The following is a 22,113-nucleotide window of genomic DNA, read 5'->3' on the forward strand; positions in this document are numbered from 1 at the left end:
GGCAGAAACAGCTGGTTAGTGGTGATATAGTATAGCCTTTACCAACAGACTACAGGGCAGAAACAGCTGGTTAGCTGCTATATAGTATAGCCTTTACCAACAGACTACAGGCAGAAACAGCTGGTTAGCTGCTATATAGTATAGCCTTAACCTACAGACTACAGGCAGAGACAGCTGGTTAGCTGCTATATAGTATAGCCTTAACCTACAGACTACAGGCAGAAACAGCTGGTTAGCTGCTATATAGTATAGCCTTAACCTACAGACTACAGGCAGAGACAGCTGGTTAGCTGCTATATAGTATAGCCTTAACCTACAGACTACAGGCAGAAACAGCTGGTTAGCTGCTATATAGTATAGCCTTTACCAACAGACTACAGGGCAGAAACAGCTGGTTAGCTGCTATATAGTATAGCCTTTACCAACAGACTACAGGCAGAAACAGCTGGTTAGTGGTGATATAGTATAGCCTTTACCAACAGACTACAGGCAGAAACAGCTGGTTAGTGGTGATATAGTATAGCCTTTACCAACAGACTACAGGCAGAAACAGCTGGTTAGTGGTGATATAGTATAGCCTTTACCAACAGACTACAGGCAGAAACAGCTGGTTAGCTGCTATATAGTATAGCCTTTACCAACAGACTACAGGCAGAAACAGCTGGTTAGCTGCTATATAGTATAGCCTTTACCAACAGACTACAGGCAGAGACAGCTGGTTAGCTGCTATATAGTATAGCCTTTACCAACAGACTACAGGCAGAGACAGCTGGTTAGCTGCTATATAGTATAGCCTTTACCAACAGACTACAGGCAGAAACAGCTGGTTAGTGGTGATATAGTATAGCCTTTACAAACAGACTAGAGGCAGAAACAGCTGGTTAGTGGTGATATAGTATAGCCTTTACCAACAGACTACAGGCAGAAACAGCTGGTTAGTGGTGATATAGTATAGCCTTTACCAACAGACTACAGGCAGAAATAGCTGGTTAGCTGCTAGATAGTATAGCCTTTACCAACAGACTACAGGCAGAAACAGCTGGTTAGCTGCTATATAGTATAGCCTTTACCAACAGACTACAGGCAGAGACAGCTGGTTAGCTGCTATATAGTATAGCCTTTACCAACAGACTACAGGCAGAAACAGCTGGTTAGCTGCTATATAGTATAGCCTTTACCAACAGACTACAGGCAGAAACAGCTGGTTAGTGGTGATATAGTATAGCCTTTACCAACAGACTACAGGGCAGAAACAGCTGGTTAGCTGCTATATAGTATAGCCTTTACCAACAGACTACAGGCAGAAACAGCTGGTTAGCTGCTATATAGTATAGCCTTAACCTACAGACTACAGGCAGAGATAGCTGGTTAGCTGCTATATAGTATAGCCTTAACCTACAGACTACAGGCAGAAACAGCTGGTTAGCTGCTATATAGTATAGCCTTAACCTACAGACTACAGGCAGAGACAGCTGGTTAGCTGCTATATAGTATAGCCTTAACCTACAGACTACAGGCAGAAACAGCTGGTTAGCTGCTATATAGTATAGCCTTTACCAACAGACTACAGGGCAGAAACAGCTGGTTAGCTGCTATATAGTATAGCCTTTACCAACAGACTACAGGCAGAAACAGCTGGTTAGTGGTGATATAGTATAGCCTTTACCAACAGACTACAGGCAGAAACAGCTGGTTAGTGGTGATATAGTATAGCCTTTACCAACAGACTACAGGCAGAAACAGCTGGTTAGTGGTGATATAGTATAGCCTTTACCAACAGACTACAGGCAGAAACAGCTGGTTAGCTGCTATATAGTATAGCCTTTACCAACAGACTACAGGCAGAAACAGCTGGTTAGCTGCTATATAGTATAGCCTTTACCAACAGACTACAGGCAGAGACAGCTGGTTAGCTGCTATATAGTATAGCCTTTACCAACAGACTACAGGCAGAAACAACTGGTTAGCTGCTATATAGTATAGCCTTTACCAACAGACTACAGGCAGAAACAGCTGGTTAGTGGTGATATAGTATAGCCTTTACCAACAGACTACAGGGCAGAAACAGCTGGTTAGCTGCTATATAGTATAGCCTTTACCAACAGACTACAGGCAGAAACAGCTGGTTAGCTGCTATATAGTATAGCCTTAACCAACAGACTACAGGCAGAAACAGCTGGTTAGCTGCTATATAGTATAGCCTTTACCAACAGACTACAGGGCAGAAACAGCTGGTTAGCTGCTATATAGTATAGCCTTTACCAACAGACTACAGGCAGAAACAGCTGGTTAGCTGCTATATAGTATAGCCTTTACCAACAGACTACAGGCAGAAACAGCTGGTTAGTGGTGATATAGTATAGCCTTAACCTACAGACCACAGGGCAGGAACAGCTGGTTAGCTGCTATATAGTATAGCCTTTACCAACAGACTACAGGCAGAAACAGCTGGTTAGCTGCTATATAGTATAGCCTTTACCAACAGACTACAGGCAGAAACAGCTGGTTAGTGGTGATATAGTATAGCCTTAACCTACAGACCACAGGGCAGGAACAGCTGGTTAGCTGCTATATAGTATAGCCTTTACCAACAGACTACAGGGCAGAGACAGCTGGTTAGTGGTGATATAGTATAGCCTTTACCAACAGACTACAGGCAGAGACAGCTGGTTAGCTGCTATATAGTATAGCCTTTACCAACAGACTACAGGGCAGAAACAGCTGGTTAGCTGCTATATAGTATAGCCTTTACCAACAGACTACAGGCAGAAACAGCTGGTTAGCTGCTATATAGTATAGCCTTTACCAACAGACTACAGGCAGAAACAGCTGGTTAGTGGTGATATAGTATAGCCTTAACCAACAGACTGCAGGCAGAAACAGCTGGTTAGTGGTGATATAGTATAGCCTTAACCAACAGACTACAGGCAGAAACAGCTGGTTAGCTGCTATATAGTATAGCCTTTACCAACAGACTACAGGGCAGAAACAGCTGGTTAGCTGCTATATAGTATAGCCTTTACCAACAGACTACAGGCAGAAACAGCTGGTTAGCTGCTATATAGTATAGCCTTTACCAACAGACTACAGGGCAGAAACAGCTGGTTAGCTGCTATATAGTATAGCCTTTACCAACAGACTACAGGCAGAAACAGCTGGTTAGCTGCTATATAGTATAGCCTTTACCAACAGACTACAGGCAGAAACAGCTGGTTAGCTGCTATATAGTATAGCCTTTACCAACAGACTACAGGCAGAAACAGCTGGTTAGTGGTGATATAGTATAGCCTTAACCAACAGACTGCAGGCAGAAACAGCTGGTTAGTGGTGATATAGTATAGCCTTAACCAACAGACTACAGGCAGAAACAGCTGGTTAGCTGCTATATAGTATAGCCTTTACCAACAGACTACAGGGCAGAAACAGCTGGTTAGCTGCTATATAGTATAGCCTTTACCAACAGACTACAGGCAGAAACAGCTGGTTAGCTGCTATATAGTATAGCCTTTACCAACAGACTACAGGCAGAAACAGCTGGTTAGTGGTGATATAGTATAGCCTTAACCAACAGACTGCAGGCAGAAACAGCTGGTTAGTGGTGATATAGTATAGCCTTTACCAACAGACTACAGGCAGAAACAGCTGGTTAGTGGTGATATAGTATAGCCTTTACCAACAGACTACAGGCAGAAACAGCTGGTTAGTGGTGATATAGTATAGCCTTAACCAACAGACTACAGGCAGAAACAGCTGGTTAGCTGCTATATAGTATAGCCTTTACCAACAGACTACAGGCAGAAACAGCTGGTTAGCTGCTATATAGTATAGCCTTTACCAACAGACTACAGGCAGAAACAGCTGGTTAGTGGTGATATAGTATAGCCTTAACCAACAGACTGCAGGCAGAAACAGCTGGTTAGTGGTGATATAGTATAGCCTTTACCAACAGACTACAGGCAGAAACAGCTGGTTAGTGGTGATATAGTATAGCCTTAACCAACAGACTACAGGCAGAAACAGCTGGTTAGCTGCTATATAGTATAGCCTTTACCAACAGACTACAGGCAGAAACAGCTGGTTAGCTGCTATATAGTATAGCCTTTACCAACAGACTACAGGCAGAAACAGCTGGTTAGTGGTGATATAGTATAGCCTTTACCAACAGACTACAGGCAGAAACAGCTGGTTAGTGGTGATATAGTATAGCCTTTACCAACAGACTACAGGCAGAAACAGCTGGTTAGCTGCTATATAGTATAGCCTTTACCAACAGACTACAGGCAGAAACAGCTGGTTAGCTGCTATATAGTATAGCCTTTACCAACAGACTACAGGCAGAAACAGCTGGTTAGTGGTGATATAGTATAGCCTTTACCAACAGACTACAGGGCAGAAACAGCTGGTTAGCTGCTATATAGTATAGCCTTTACCAACAGACTACAGGCAGAAACAGCTGGTTAGCTGCTATATAGTATAGCCTTTACCAACAGACTACAGGCAGAAACAGCTGGTTAGCTGCTATATAGTATAGCCTTTACCAACAGACTACAGGCAGAAACAGCTGGTTAGTGGTGATATAGTATAGCCTTTACCAACAGACTACAGGCAGAAACAGCTGGTTAGCTGCTATATAGTATAGCCTTTACCAACAGACTACAGGCAGAAACAGCTGGTTAGCTGCTATATAGTATAGCCTTTACCAACAGACTACAGGCAGAAACAGCTGGTTAGTGGTGATATAGTATAGCCTTTACCAACAGACTACAGGGCAGAAACAGCTGGTTAGCTGCTATATAGTATAGCCTTTACCAACAGACTACAGGCAGAAACAGCTGGTTAGCTGCTATATAGTATAGCCTTTACCAACAGACTACAGGCAGAAACAGCTGGTTAGCTGCTATATAGTATAGCCTTTACCAACAGACTACAGGCAGAAACAGCTGGTTAGTGGTGATATAGTATAGCCTTTACCAACAGACTACAGGGCAGAAACAGCTGGTTAGCTGCTATATAGTATAGCCTTTACCAACAGACTACAGGCAGAAACAGCTGGTTAGCTGCTATATAGTATAGCCTTTACCAACAGACTACAGGCAGAAACAGCTGGTTAGTGGTGATATAGTATAGCCTTTACCAACAGACTACAGGCAGAAACAGCTGGTTAGTGGTGATATAGTATAGCCTTAACCAACAGACTACAGGCAGAAACAGCTGGTTAGCTGCTATATAGTATAGCCTTTACCAACAGACTACAGGCAGAAACAGCTGGTTAGCTGCTATATAGTATAGCCTTTACCAACAGACTACAGGCAGAAACAGCTGGTTAGCTGCTATATAGTATAGCCTTTACCAACAGACTACAGGCAGAAACAGCTGGTTAGTGGTGATATAGTATAGCCTTAACCTACAGACCACAGGGCAGGAACAGCTGGTTAGCTGCTATATAGTATAGCCTTTACCAACAGACTACAGGGCAGAGACAGCTGGTTAGTGGTGATATAGTATAGCCTTTACCAACAGACTACAGGGCAGAAACAGCTGGTTAGCTGCTATATAGTATAGCCTTTACCAACAGACTACAGGCAGAAACAGCTGGTTAGTGGTGATATAGTATAGCCTTTACCAACAGACTACAGGCAGAAACAGCTGGTTAGCTGCTATATAGTATAGCCTTTACCAACAGACTACAGGCAGAAACAGCTGGTTAGTGGTGATATAGTATAGCCTTTAGCAACAGACTACAGGGCAGAAACAGCTGGTTAGCTGCTATATAGTATAGCCTTTACCAACAGACTACAGGCAGAGACAGCTGGGTAGCTGCTATATAGTATAGCCTTTACCAACAGACTACAGGGCAGAAACAGCTGGTTAGCTGCTATATAGTATAGCCTTTACCAACAGACTACAGGCAGAAACAGCTGGTTAGCTGCTATATAGTATAGCCTTTACCAACAGACTACAGGCAGAAACAGCTGGTTAGTGGTGATATAGTATAGCCTTAACCAACAGACTGCAGGCAGAAACAGCTGGTTAGTGGTGATATAGTATAGCCTTAACCAACAGACTACAGGCAGAAACAGCTGGTTAGCTGCTATATAGTATAGCCTTTACCAACAGACTACAGGGCAGAAACAGCTGGTTAGCTGCTATATAGTATAGCCTTTACCAACAGACTACAGGCAGAAACAGCTGGTTAGCTGCTATATAGTATAGCCTTTACCAACAGACTACAGGCAGAAACAGCTGGTTAGTGGTGATATAGTATAGCCTTAACCAACAGACTGCAGGCAGAAACAGCTGGTTAGTGGTGATATAGTATAGCCTTTACCAACAGACTACAGGCAGAAACAGCTGGTTAGTGGTGATATAGTATAGCCTTTACCAACAGACTACAGGCAGAAACAGCTGGTTAGTGGTGATATAGTATAGCCTTAACCAACAGACTACAGGCAGAAACAGCTGGTTAGCTGCTATATAGTATAGCCTTTACCAACAGACTACAGGCAGAAACAGCTGGTTAGCTGCTATATAGTATAGCCTTTACCAACAGACTACAGGCAGAAACAGCTGGTTAGTGGTGATATAGTATAGCCTTAACCAACAGACTGCAGGCAGAAACAGCTGGTTAGTGGTGATATAGTATAGCCTTTACCAACAGACTACAGGCAGAAACAGCTGGTTAGTGGTGATATAGTATAGCCTTAACCAACAGACTACAGGCAGAAACAGCTGGTTAGCTGCTATATAGTATAGCCTTTACCAACAGACTACAGGCAGAAACAGCTGGTTAGCTGCTATATAGTATAGCCTTTACCAACAGACTACAGGCAGAAACAGCTGGTTAGTGGTGATATAGTATAGCCTTTACCAACAGACTACAGGCAGAAACAGCTGGTTAGTGGTGATATAGTATAGCCTTTACCAACAGACTACAGGCAGAAACAGCTGGTTAGCTGCTATATAGTATAGCCTTTACCAACAGACTACAGGCAGAAACAGCTGGTTAGCTGCTATATAGTATAGCCTTTACCAACAGACTACAGGCAGAAACAGCTGGTTAGTGGTGATATAGTATAGCCTTTACCAACAGACTACAGGGCAGAAACAGCTGGTTAGCTGCTATATAGTATAGCCTTTACCAACAGACTACAGGCAGAAACAGCTGGTTAGCTGCTATATAGTATAGCCTTTACCAACAGACTACAGGCAGAAACAGCTGGTTAGCTGCTATATAGTATAGCCTTTACCAACAGACTACAGGCAGAAACAGCTGGTTAGTGGTGATATAGTATAGCCTTTACCAACAGACTACAGGCAGAAACAGCTGGTTAGCTGCTATATAGTATAGCCTTTACCAACAGACTACAGGCAGAAACAGCTGGTTAGCTGCTATATAGTATAGCCTTTACCAACAGACTACAGGCAGAAACAGCTGGTTAGTGGTGATATAGTATAGCCTTTACCAACAGACTACAGGGCAGAAACAGCTGGTTAGCTGCTATATAGTATAGCCTTTACCAACAGACTACAGGCAGAAACAGCTGGTTAGCTGCTATATAGTATAGCCTTTACCAACAGACTACAGGCAGAAACAGCTGGTTAGCTGCTATATAGTATAGCCTTTACCAACAGACTACAGGCAGAAACAGCTGGTTAGTGGTGATATAGTATAGCCTTTACCAACAGACTACAGGGCAGAAACAGCTGGTTAGCTGCTATATAGTATAGCCTTTACCAACAGACTACAGGCAGAAACAGCTGGTTAGCTGCTATATAGTATAGCCTTTACCAACAGACTACAGGCAGAAACAGCTGGTTAGTGGTGATATAGTATAGCCTTTACCAACAGACTACAGGCAGAAACAGCTGGTTAGTGGTGATATAGTATAGCCTTAACCAACAGACTACAGGCAGAAACAGCTGGTTAGCTGCTATATAGTATAGCCTTTACCAACAGACTACAGGCAGAAACAGCTGGTTAGCTGCTATATAGTATAGCCTTTACCAACAGACTACAGGCAGAAACAGCTGGTTAGCTGCTATATAGTATAGCCTTTACCAACAGACTACAGGCAGAAACAGCTGGTTAGTGGTGATATAGTATAGCCTTTACCAACAGACTACAGGGCAGAAACAGCTGGTTAGCTGCTATATAGTATAGCCTTTACCAACAGACTACAGGCAGAAACAGCTGGTTAGCTGCTATATAGTATAGCCTTTACCAACAGACTACAGGCAGAAACAGCTGGTTAGTGGTGATATAGTATAGCCTTTACCAACAGACTACAGGCAGAAACAGCTGGTTAGTGGTGATATAGTATAGCCTTAACCAACAGACTACAGGCAGAAACAGCTGGTTAGCTGCTATATAGTATAGCCTTTACCAACAGACTACAGGCAGAAACAGCTGGTTAGCTGCTATATAGTATAGCCTTTACCAACAGACTACAGGCAGAAACAGCTGGTTAGTGGTGATATAGTATAGCCTTAACCAACAGACTGCAGGCAGAAACAGCTGGTTAGTGGTGATATAGTATAGCCTTTACCAACAGACTACAGGCAGAAACAGCTGGTTAGTGGTGATATAGTATAGCCTTAACCAACAGACTACAGGCAGAAACAGCTGGTTAGCTGCTATATAGTATAGCCTTTACCAACAGACTACAGGCAGAAACAGCTGGTTAGCTGCTATATAGTATAGCCTTTACCAACAGACTACAGGCAGAAACAGCTGGTTAGTGGTGATATAGTATAGCCTTTACCAACAGACTACAGGCAGAAACAGCTGGTTAGTGGTGATATAGTATAGCCTTTACCAACAGACTACAGGCAGAAACAGCTGGTTAGCTGCTATATAGTATAGCCTTTACCAACAGACTACAGGCAGAAACAGCTGGTTAGCTGCTATATAGTATAGCCTTTACCAACAGACTACAGGCAGAAACAGCTGGTTAGTGGTGATATAGTATAGCCTTTACCAACAGACTACAGGGCAGAAACAGCTGGTTAGCTGCTATATAGTATAGCCTTTACCAACAGACTACAGGCAGAAACAGCTGGTTAGCTGCTATATAGTATAGCCTTTACCAACAGACTACAGGCAGAAACAGCTGGTTAGCTGCTATATAGTATAGCCTTTACCAACAGACTACAGGCAGAAACAGCTGGTTAGTGGTGATATAGTATAGCCTTTACCAACAGACTACAGGGCAGAAACAGCTGGTTAGCTGCTATATAGTATAGCCTTTACCAACAGACTACAGGCAGAAACAGCTGGTTAGCTGCTATATAGTATAGCCTTTACCAACAGACTACAGGGCAGAAACAGCTGGTTAGTGGTGATATAGTATAGCCTTTACCAACAGACTACAGGCAGAAACAGCTGGTTAGTGGTGATATAGTATAGCCTTTACCAACAGACTACAGGCAGAAACAGCTGGTTAGTGGTGATATAGTATAGCCTTTACCAACAGACTACAGGCAGAAACAGCTGGTTAGTGGTGATATAGTATAGCCTTTACCAACAGACTACAGGCAGAAACAGCTGGTTAGTGGTGATATAGTATAGCCTTTACCAACAGACTACAGGCAGAAACAGCTGGTTAGTGGTGATATAGTATAGCCTTTACCAACAGACTACAGGCAGAAACAGCTGGTTAGTGGTGATATAGTATAGCCTTTACCAACAGACTACAGGCAGAAACAGCTGGTTAGTGGTGATATAGTATAGCCTTTACCAACAGACTACAGGCAGAAACAGCTGGTTAGTGGTGATATAGTATAGCCTTTACCAACAGACTACAGGCAGAAACAGCTGGTTAGTGGTGATATAGTATAGCCTTTACCAACAGACTACAGGCAGAAACAGCTGGTTAGCTGCTATATAGTATAGCCTTTACCAACAGACTACAGGCAGAGACAGCTGGTTAGCTACTATATAGTATAGCCTTTACCAACAGACTACAGGCAGAAACAGCTGGTTAGCTGCTATATAGTATAGCCTTTACCAACAGACTACAGGCAGAAACAGCTGGTTAGCTGCTATATAGTATAGCCTTTACCAACAGACTACAGGCAGAAACAGCTGGTTAGTGGTGATATAGTATAGCCTTTACCAACAGACTACAGGCAGAAACAGCTGGTTAGCTGCTATATAGTATAGCCTTTACCAACAGACTACAGGCAGAAACAGCTGGTTAGTGGTGATATAGTATAGCCTTTACCAACAGACTACAGGGCAGAAACAGCTGGTTAGCTGCTATATAGTATAGCCTTTACCAACAGACTACAGGCAGAAACAGCTGGTTAGCTGCTATATAGTATAGCCTTTACCAACAGACTACAGGCAGAAACAGCTGGTTAGCTGCTATATAGTATAGCCTTTACCAACAGACTACAGGCAGAAACAGCTGGTTAGTGGTGATATAGTATAGCCTTTACCAACAGACTACAGGGCAGAAACAGCTGGTTAGCTGCTATATAGTATAGCCTTTACCAACAGACTACAGGCAGAAACAGCTGGTTAGCTGCTATATAGTATAGCCTTTACCAACAGACTACAGGCAGAAACAGCTGGTTAGCTGCTATATAGTATAGCCTTTACCAACAGACTACAGGCAGAAACAGCTGGTTAGCGGCTTAAAACCAAAATATCAACAACAACTTTCTATCGCTGGAATTGAACTTACAACTTTTGGAATCAGAGCAGATGCTTACCGAAATCTACTTGAAGGTAACAGCGCTTAATAGTGCCCCTAGTGGCGGGTTTCCACGTCATCTTCCAACGTCCTCAGACATGGATGGAAATGGAATAATGACTTGTATCCTGGATTACCTGGCTGTACAGAAAAACACGAACTGTATGGGAACAGCAGAGATAAATCATTTCCGTTTAAAATACCTATTTGTTCAGATCAAATTCCCAATCGCCTTCCCAAAACGTATTTGTTCCTTTTCCCCACTGTACGTACGTGTGCTCTCTTCATTCATGATGGTGAGAGCCTGAGGGGCGGCTCAGAGTCTGAGGGGAGCCTCAGATCAGGTAGATAAGGAAGAGTAAATGATGACATTGTTGCCATGGATGTTTAGGACATGTTCTCTGCAAGAGGTTAAACCGGCTGCTCTCTCTGTTTGGTATGAACCTATCCTGAGGCCAAAGCTGTCAGACTTGCTGTCAGAACGGCATCATCCAATAATCTATATTTGTTGTTCTACATTATTGCAGGGATATTTCACATACTGAACGTGCGAATTGAACATGTTTTTCACAATCTGAAGGAAATGTACTAGTCTTTCACTTCAGACCTTTGACTGCTATGCAGTCATCTTGACAGCAAACCGTTTTCTTATGGAGAGTGTCAATTGCCATTCTCAAAACCCATGGGATGAGGAAGAAAAAGGGATCTGAGGAGAGAGGATGTGAGGAACATGTGTGCAATTGAGATTCTCCCTTACTGTTGTAGGACTGCCTGCTGTCAGTGTATTATTGATACAAAGGCGCCACCATCTGGAAAAACATGCAAATTACAGTTCTTATCCAAATGCATGACCTAGTCTTTTTCGGACAGTGGATTTAAACATGCTATTGGAGCCTATTTTGCATACCTCTGTGCTTCGCAGATGTAGAGGGTTGAATTACACAGGTGGTGCAGTGCTAGTATTTCAACTGTGATTTTTGTATTTATTATGCCTCACACATCTCCTGTTGAAACCCCTATGGTTTAACCCACTGCACTCTATACACTTTTCATCTTCTTTCATCATTGAATGAATGATTGACATGTCGACACGCAGACCATGCCACCTGCTAACTTGAATTGAGAAGAGTTTTATGGGGAATACTACTACTGGTGGATGTAGGCCAGTGTCAGTGTGAGCCAGTAGGTGGCCCTCTTCACCTAACATTGACAAGGAAGTACTTCTAAAGGCAACGATGGGATTGGTTTAGGGCAGACAGAGGCTTTCAAGTTTGAAGTTGTGTTGTACAGTGGAATACCTTTCTTGCAAGCTCTTTTCCAACAATGTAGTAATCAATATCAGAAGTAAAAAAATATTATACTATAACATTAAGTAAAGTACAACAAAAACACACAATTAATGGAAAATAAGAAGAACATGAGAAAGTAACAAGATACAGTGCCTTGCGAAAGTATTCGGCCCCCTTGAACTTTGCGACCTTTTGCCACATTTCAGGCTTCAAACATAAAGATATAAAACTGTATTTTTTTGTGAAGAATCAACAACAAGTGGGACACAATCATGAAGTGGAACGACATTTATTGGATATTTCAAACTTTTTTAACAAATCAAAAACTGAAAAATTGGCCGTGCAAAATTATTCAGCCCCTTTACTTTCAGTGCAGCAAACTCTCTCCAGAAGTTCAGTGAGGATCTCTGAATGATCCAATGGTGACCTAAATGACTAATGATGATAAATACAATCCACCTGTGTGTAATCAAGTCTCCGTATAAATGCACCTGCACTGTGATAGTCTCAGAGGTCCGTTAAAAGCGCAGAGAGCATCATGAAGAACAAGGAACACACCAGGCAGGTCCGAGATACTGTTGTGAAGAAGTTTAAAGCCGGATTTGGATACAAAAAGATTTCCCAAGCTTTAAACATCCCAAGGAGCACTGTGCAAGCGATAATATTGAAATGGAAGAAGTATCAGACCACTGCAAATCTACCAAGACCTGGCCGTCCCTCTAAACTTTCAGCTCATACAAGGAGAAGACTGATCAGAGATGCAGCCAAGAGGCCCATGATCACTCTGGATGAATTGCAGAGATCTACAGCTGAGGTGGGAGACTCTGTCCATAGGACAACAATCAGTCGTATATTGCACAAATCTGGCCTTTATGGAAGAGTGGCAAGAAGAAAGCCATTTCTTAAAGATATCCATAAAAAGTGTTGTTTAAAGTTTGCCACAAGCCACCTGGGAGACACACCAAACATGTGGAAGAAGGTGCTCTGGTCAGACCAAAATTGAACTTTTTGGCAACAATGCAAAACGTTATGTTTGGCGTAAAAGCAACACAGCTGAACACACCATCCCCACTGTCAAACATGGTGGTGGCAGCATCATGGTTTGGGCCTGCTTTTCTTCAGCAGGGACAGGGAAGATGGTTAAAATTGATGGGAGGATGGATGGAGCCAAATACAGGACCATTCTGGAAGAAAACCTGATGGAGTCTGCAAAAGACCTGAGACTGGGATGGAGATTTGTCTTCCAACAAGACAATGATACAAAACATAAAGCAAAATCTACAATGGAATGGTTCAAAAATAAACATATCCAGGTGTTAGAATGGCCAAGTCAAAGTCCAGACCTGAATCCAATCGAGAATCTGTGGAAAGAACTGAAAACTGCTGTTCACAAATGCTCTCCATCCAACCTCACTGAGCTCGAGCTGTTTTGCAAGGAGGAATGGGCAAAAATGTCAGTCTCTCGATGTGCAAAACTGATAGAGACATACCCCAAGCGACTTACAGCTGTAATCGCAGCAAAAGGTGGCGCTACAAAGTATTAACTTAAAGGGGCTGAATAATTTTGCACGGCCAATTTTTCAGTTTTTGATTTGTTAAAAAAGTTTGAAATATCCAATAAATGTCGTTCCACTTCATGATTGTGTCCCACTTGTTGTTGATTCTTCACAAAAAAATATAGTTTTATATCTTTATGTTTGAAGCCTGAAATGTGGCAAAAGGTGGCAAAGTTCAAGGGGGCCGAATACTTTCGCAAGGCACTGTATATACAGGGTCAGTTCCAGTACCATATTTACAATGTGCAGGGATATTGGAGTGGTAGGGGTAGATATATATAGGGGTAAGGTGACTAGGCATCAGGATATATGCTTGTGTATGTGTGTGTGTGTGTGTGTGTGTGTGTGTGTGTTTATTTGCCTGTGCTTACCAGGCAGGCAGTTGGTTCCTCCTCCATCTTGCAGCCAGTAATGGTAACAGTTTGACAGGTCTGCCTAGGAGCTCTGCCCCCTGACACCACTTCACACTGGTTCTTCTCTCAATATTCTGTCTGGGTTGATTTGATTATAAAACAGGGATCTGCCAGCATACAGAATAAGGCTGGCAGGGCCCTCATTCTATATGATGATACATAGGTCACGATTACATACATATTGTGATTATATGCCTCACAATTCTTTGTGTAGGCCATTGCAATTCAGTTCCGCAATAGGATGGAACTAATTGTTGTTGTAATGCATTACATTTGGAATACTATGGTACTAAGGTATTTTAAATATAAAAACTTTCTTCCTGATAAATCTGCTAACAAATCCTCAACGTCAGAATATATCTGATAACATGTCATTTAATTGTTGAATCGATACAGTATTGCATTAGTTATCACAATACTGTTTTTCCCCTGGCCCTAGGAAGGATGTTTATTGTTGTGTCCTATGTCCTTGGCTTGTTTTGACCCTAAAGGTTAGAATATAACATCACCTTTAACTAAGAACCTGCTGGGAATGTTTGTTTGCTCCTTTGAGAACACAGAGAAGCTTCTGCTTGGCCATGATTTCTCTCTCTTGGACTGAGCCCAATTGACTATGGTGAAAATGGTTCAGTAGTTTCCAAAAACCAAGTAGTAAGTATCATGATGTGTATAATAATAACAAATAAGGTTTACAATCTGGCAAACATTGACCCCTAACTTAACAAACATCCATTTGGGCTACAAACATTCACCAAAGATCATAAATATGTGTACTTTAATAAACCATTGATCATCCTATATCAATTACCGAAAGGTTGTATTTGTCCTGGAATAAAGTTGTGTAAATTGTAAGGGGAGACCCTTCAGAAAGTGATCTGGTATCTCAGGAAGCAGGCGAGCAGAACGTGCATGGGCTCAGTGAGAGTTGTTTACCCTCTTTAGGACCTAAAGGCACTAGTGTGTACCATACAGATTGTTTTCCCATGGTGTGTACACTGTGAGTGAGAGAGTAAACATGTAAATATCAGTGAAGTAGTCTTGTAAGCGATAGCCTCTCAGTCAGTCTAAATTAGTTTAAGAAACCTGTTACTGGTCAAACAAATACACAAGCGGTGCCATAGTTATAACACAACAATAATAATAATAACGTGTGTTTGTGTGTGTGTGTGTGTGTGTGTGTGTGTGTGTGTGTGTGTGTGTGTGTGTGTGTGTGTGTGTGTGTGTGTGTGTGTGTGTGTGTGTGTGTGTGTGTGAGGTAGCGAGGCTGGGCGGTCAAAGATGAATGAAGAGATAGTCCATTGAAAGCAGTTGAATACCATGACAACTAGGGGCAACCTCGGATTTATTCCAAACAGTTACGGCACATTGTAAGGGGGCGTCAATCATCTATTATCTTGCAACCGAAATAAATGCAAAATCTTAGCCTACACAAAAACTTCCAAAAGGAGCCGGACATTTGTCTACATTTTCCCCATTGTCCGCAGCTTAGCAATCGGTTTGTACGTGTGTTTGCTTAGCCTGACCACCCAGGACTCCCGGAGGATTCGCTGAGAACGAGAATCATTGTCACCCACATCACATAGCCTACTAGATGAGGGCAGTGGAGCATAGACAAGGGGAGAGACATCAGAATAAAAAGATCTAAAACTTAATAATATGAACACGATATTCTGCGTGTTATATTGACTCAACGGCTTCTCATTCGATTTCCCGTGAATTTAAAATAAATTGTTGCAATGAAATAAGTGTTATTATTATGAAGAAATGTTGACTAACATTCCAAAGGGAAATAGCCTACTTGTATTACATTGTGTAGCTATTGATAGTCTAGCCAATGCTTGGATGGATGCATGCTGTAGTTAGCTATTTATGACAGAGACAAATAATTATAGTGATCAGAATAAAGACATAATATGGTAATAATATGGTAATAATGATGATAGTAATAAAGGAGAAAATGACAAACATGAAACATTTTCATCCTACTGCAAGTTCCGTATGTAAGACTCAATAAACGGAATTTATTATTCTCCTCTTAGAACGTATTTATCCAAATGTAGTTAGCCCATTTACAATAAACGCCTTGTAGAGATGTCAAACAACGTTCTGAGCCAGGCTATGTTTCATTCATGATAGGCCCTAGGATACTTGACTTAAGCCTGAACCAAAATATTGACCTAAAAGGTCTTCATGAGTTATCCGTATTAAACACCCACAATTCAAACTTCGATACGTAGACTAATAACATGCATCTTTAAAGGGTGTTTTTGCTCCTAAATAGATATGTATTTGCTTTGAAGCGATACATTATAATGGTTTGAAGCAATGCAGTATGGTGGTTTGTGTAAATGACATGCACAAACGCCCCTCCCCATCTCGGTAATTATCTGTCCCATAATACCAGTCATCACATTTCCGAAGCACCAATGACAGAGATTTGGATGTTCCCAAACCCTAGCATTTCACACCCACAAATATTCTTCATCCACTTGACTCCAAGGACCTCCTACACGCGTTCCGTCTTTCCCTGGTTTATTCCGATTCATTTTCCATTGCAGGCTCAGTGTTTTAACTAACCTTATATAGACCAATCCGACTGGCGATGGCTTCCTTTATGCAAGTGCTTCTAGTCGTGCAGCATCCATGAGCCTCTCCTCTCCATAAACTCCTGCGCTCCTCCATGACCAACACATTGGAGCACTCTCGACAAGCCAGCGATGAACAACTAGCATACTGCATGCCAGGATTCATTCTTCGTTTGGCTTGAATTAACCCAAACGACACGGCCTGAATATCATCTTAACCTCATTTTGAAATAGTGTCCTCTTGTTCAGTTTTACTGGTTCAGCATAGCAGCAGGGATAAAAACGAACTCCTGTTTACAGCGCGCACCACAGACTTTCTCACACCATGTCGTTCAACAACACAAAGATGGGCTTCTCTGTAAAGGACCTTCTGGATCTTCCTGACACCAATGGAGGTTCTGGAACGGAGGAGAACGAGGATGAGAACGAGGAGGAAACTAGTGAGATTATGACGCAAAATCCATCTTTAGAAAATGCTGGAAATGTGCCCTATAAGAGCCTTTTGTGTGATGGTGGTGGTAATTCCTACTCAAAATGGCTTGCCTCCTCCAACAGCATCCAATATTCACGTGAGTAGCTCTTAAAAAAAGTTTCATAATCATCTAGGTATATAATAGATTTGTCCACTTCCTAGTCATATCATCCTTTCAATTAGTTATCAAATAAGCCATTAATGAAAACAAAAAACCTTTGCATTAACGTTTTCACTATTTCATATTTTAGTTAGGCATATATCTTATGGGTTTGACTTATTAGTCTACTCTTAAAGTAGTTTATTCATGCGTAATCAGAATGTGTAATATTATACGTGCTTAATGCAAGTCTCCTTGCGTAATTATCCACGCGTAATCGTCATAGTTTAGCCCTTGTCACCAATAGGCCATTGTTTTAGATTATATAGGTAATCTCTTCAATATTTTCCATTCTTTGCTCAGATTAACTATGGGCTATGATGGAATATTAACTATATTTTCACTGTATTTATTGTCCATCTTTTATAATAATCAAACCGACGATTTTTCTTTTTAAACAGGTTTGTCAGTTGATTCTCGAAACGAACCCAAATCTCCAGAGCTCTCCGCTGACGAATCCCAAGATATCGACAGAGACACCGCAGTTGACAGCAGCGACTCTGGAACGAAGAGGAAAAGGAGGGTGCTGTTTTCCAAAGCGCAAACATATGAACTAGAGCGACGATTTCGACAACAGAGATATCTCTCTGCGCCTGAGAGGGAGCACCTTGCCAACGCACTACGACTGACACAGACCCAGGTGAAGATCTGGTTCCAGAATCACCGGTATAAAATGAAGAGAGCACGCGCTGAGAAGGGTATGGAAATGGTTCATCTCGTGTCCCCAAGACGGGTGGCAATTCCGGTTTTGATTCGGGATGGAAAACCGTGTGACACTAGCAAAACTCAGGAATTTGAGGCCTCGTTCAGGGCTGGAATACCTCTCTCGGCGTATAGCGCCTATTCTCTCCATCACATGCATATGCGCTCTCACTACAGCCCCGACGCCATGTCACAACTGCCCAGTCTGCATCACTTGGCGCAAATGTACCAATGGACTTGGTAGAAGATGGATAGGCCTACTTCAAATAACTTTGATTCGAAAAATATAAATACAACTTTTCCTGATTTGGATTGAAATTATTCTCTCTATTTTACTCATATCAAAGTTGATTATGGGGTGGCCCATGAGGTCTGGACGATGTTACGCCTCGTGAGATTCCGTTAATTTTATAATGTTTGCTAAATGAATGTTATAAATAAATGTTGTCTGTTGTAAAGTGCTCATATTATGAATTAATTTATGTTTTTTGGTGTACTGTTTATTTAACTTATATATTTATGGCCGTGAATAAACCTTTGTCAGTTTGATGTGGTTATTATTCATTTATTAAACTACATTCAATTACTTTTATACAGATCCAATAAGGGAATCGAATAGACACTTCATTTAGGGTAACTTGTTTATTATTTGTTAAAATTGTTATATGCGTATAGATGCAGTTACGCACAAAACTAGATGAATACGAGTTCCTTTTTTAAAGTAGCAGATCGTGCAAAACATGTTTTATGTTTTCCTGTATCTAATTCCGGGCAGATTTACTATTGAATCACAGAGGAAAAATAGAAACAACCCTGAAGTGAATCTCTATTGTAAACAGTCTTCTCAGAAGTAAAAACGCCCTATGCACGTGCCTACAACAAATAGGACTATTTTGCTATATTTTTCTTGCGTTTCCAGATTGAAAAAGTGTGTATGGCCAGGGTGTAATCCGTTACATGTAAGGGATTACAAATGTGTTACATTACAAGAACATATATTGTAATCAGATTACAGATACTTCTGAAAAACTAGAATACTTGATGATTACTTCCAGGATTACTTTTAAATTCAGAAAGGATGTTTGCGAAAAAAATCTTTGACACTTCTCTGTTTTCTCAATGACATTTAAATCAGCATTGAAAAAAGATACAAGTTTAAGTTTGTTCCACCTGAGCGAGTGTGACCAGAGGTCAGAGACCCCTATGACGACACACCAAATGTGTTTGATGGATCGCGGGAAAAGAGCAGAAATTGATTTTTGTAGGCTACAGTCCAAGCTATGTCTTCCAATGGTGAGACTATCCAACTTGAATAAAAGCTTGGAGGTAAGGATGACCGCAGTGGTGTAGTCTACGGCGATAGAGATATCACTTATTGTTGATATCTACATAGCGCATTGATGTAAATCACACTGCTGCTCTCTCATTTAGCTATTTGCGCTTTACGGATTGTGGTTGTTGTGGATGGCTGTTCACATCTAAATGCATATTTGAACCCAATAATGGTTGAATTCAAGAAGTTTAACCTGCCTATCAATCATTGTTTTTGAAACCAGTGGACAGCCAGTGAAAATGCGCTCTTGCAGCAACTGCATAGCCTGTGGAAAAAAAGTCTGGCTTCTATTACTCAGTCTAATTCATGCTGGAAAGAAATACATCCATAGGCCTAATGGACACATGCTCAAACCCGCACTCTTTTGATATACTTAAAATATGTAGTTGCTACAGTTTTTGGACTTATAAATTATATATATTAATGTAAAGATATCATTTAATCTTATGTAGTAGAAATGTATGTATGTAGTAGAAAGCTATGGGTTAGAAGAAGCCTATATAACCAATCCATAAAGTAAAATGTAACATCCATGTACGGCCAGCAATGTAAACTTTTACATTTTTATCCTGCAATAGAAGTCGTTCAATTGGTAACATACACGTTTGTCTTCTTCTAATGCCTCTTAAGGGGAAAGTAATCTAATAGTAACTGAATGTAATCAGATTACGTTACTGAGTTTCAGTAAACCAAAAGTTATGTTACTGATTACAATTTTGGACAGGTAACTAGTAACTGTAACAGATTACATTTAGAAGGTAACCTACCCAACCCTGTGCATGGCTTATAGGATTGTATATGTATGGATATTAGTACATTCTGTAGTTAGAAAATAAGAAGCATCCTCTGTTGTAATTATATAAAAGACCCATTTGACATTCTCTATTCCTATAAATAATGTTTCCTGTTGCAAAAAAATCATTATAGTCAATAGAAACACAATTGAAACTACATTATTTTTCACTCAGTTTCTCACCGAACTGCATTGCTTATCAATTCACAAAGAAACCCCCAATTATAGAATAGAGTGCAGCTGTGAATGTTTTGCTGCACAGCATGGAAAAGAGAGGGGATGTTGTGGCAGTGGTGGATGGAGAGCTGTGGAGGTTTTTGTTCCTATTTCTGCTGTGGAGGTTTGGTCAGCTCATCTCTCAGTAAGGATAAGGAATAAGTATCTGAGGTTTTGTAAAGGCTGTCACTTGGCTCTTTTGTGACCCTTGTTGGACACGTTGTATTCCGTATGGGCAGCTGGCCTTGTGGAGGGGATGGGGAGGGACCCCTAATAAAACCCAACTTGTGTCTGCTTTCAAACATCCCATTGTTACCACCCAAGGGGGAAAATAATTACAAATTCATGCAGCATCTTTTCAGGGAGGGGGTCCTTATCCTTAGGTTCCTCTGTGCAACCCCACTCTTTCCATCTCTCCCTCTCTCTCGTACTTTCTCTCTCTCTCTAAATATTTGTAACCAGTTTTTCAGATACTTTGCACATAAAATATCTGTACTCACTCTAGTTTTCTAAAACACATGTTGTAGTCAATGGATAACTGTACACTCATCATGCACTTCAAGCACAACTTTGAAGTGATAAATAATACACAATAGGTTTATAAGCTATAATGTTACTTGCATTCCTTAAAGAGTACCACAGTATGAGTCATAATACCCATAAAACCCAGGGGTCAAACAGGGAAATGGTTCCAATTGTTTTTCCACCATAAATTATTCCCATAGGTGATTTTAGAAACACTTCAAATAAGGGCTGTGTTTCGTGTAGGCTTACCCTGGCGTGAAGTTTTGATAACTGTGTAAATCTCATTAGGACAAGGTGACTTTTATCAATATATTCACCTGTATTTACCCCCAAAAATGAAATGTTAATAAGCTGCTAATGTGAGTCTCATAAAGAATTACAAATGCCATGATCAGGACGAGACTGATGAATTGAGGCAAAGGTAAGAATCTCTGGATTAACCATCTAATGTTAGCTAAATGTAGTAATTAATAAATTGGCAACATTTCTTTAAATGAACAAATGACACCACCAATGTGGGGCTCTAATAAGTCAACCAGCAGCTGAGCATCAAACAACTATGTAGTATTTGTCGCCACAAGATGGCAGTATATGCCTTAATGAAAAAGGATAAAGATGCCTACAGTGTTCACAGGGGATTTGTATTATAACCATTGGCTATACTGGATATCCCTTACCTCTTCCCAGAACCAATATTACACCGACTTTGTCATTTGAGCAGTTAATAATTGTAATCTAATTTATTTGCATTGAGCATTTTAGACAAATGTTTTTTTTCCCTCAGTTGTTGTTACAGGAAGGTGTAGGTCTTTAATTAATGAGATATTTTTTTCAAAATGTATTTTGATCATATCTATTTAAATCTAATCATGTTTAGAGGTTAAGAGTTTGAATATCCATTGACTAGTTTAACAGACAAATAACAGTTAAACGAGAGTGTCTGTAAAAATCTTGTTTTGCTCAACATTCACCTCATTCAGTTTAGAACAGGCAGCATGGGCACATGGGAGAGCTGTTAGGGGAGTGGTTTGTCCACAGAGGGGAGCAGTTGGGCAAAGTACCTTGGATGAATACACAAGAATGTTCTCATTTACTAGTGATATTTGAACCTACATGCATTAATGGAGGTGGAATGGTGGGGGGGGGGGGGGGGGGGGGGGGTAGTGACATGCAGTGACAACATCTGTATCACTATTTGTTTATTTTTCAGGGGTTCTTAAAAACATTCTTCAAGCTCTGTCAAGTTGGTTTTTGATCATTGCTAGATAGCCATTGTCAAGTCTTGCCATAGATTCTCAAGACGATTTAAGTCAAAACTGTAACTAGGTCACTCAGGAAAATTAAATGTCATCTTGGTAAGCAACTCAAGTGT

The 22,113-nt window shown here is 41.0% G+C and overlaps 1 protein-coding gene across 1 annotated transcript; it reads left to right on the forward strand.

The window, feature by feature from the left end:
* Nucleotides 1–16,396: 16,396 nt before the first annotated feature.
* LOC110529464 (homeobox protein Nkx-2.2a-like) lies at nucleotides 16,397–18,417 on the forward strand. Its single transcript, XM_021611645.2, has 2 exons — nucleotides 16,397–17,109; nucleotides 17,574–18,417. Exons 1-2 carry the CDS (start codon nucleotides 16,866–16,868, stop codon nucleotides 18,116–18,118), a joined length of 789 nt encoding a protein of 262 aa, XP_021467320.1. The 5' UTR covers nucleotides 16,397–16,865; the 3' UTR covers nucleotides 18,119–18,417.
* The last annotated feature ends 3,696 nt before the right edge of the window (nucleotides 18,418–22,113 follow it).

This window comes from Oncorhynchus mykiss, chromosome 8 (assembly GCF_013265735.2).
Source record: "Oncorhynchus mykiss isolate Arlee chromosome 8, USDA_OmykA_1.1, whole genome shotgun sequence".
NCBI classification, from domain to species: Eukaryota; Metazoa; Chordata; class Actinopteri; order Salmoniformes; family Salmonidae; genus Oncorhynchus; species Oncorhynchus mykiss.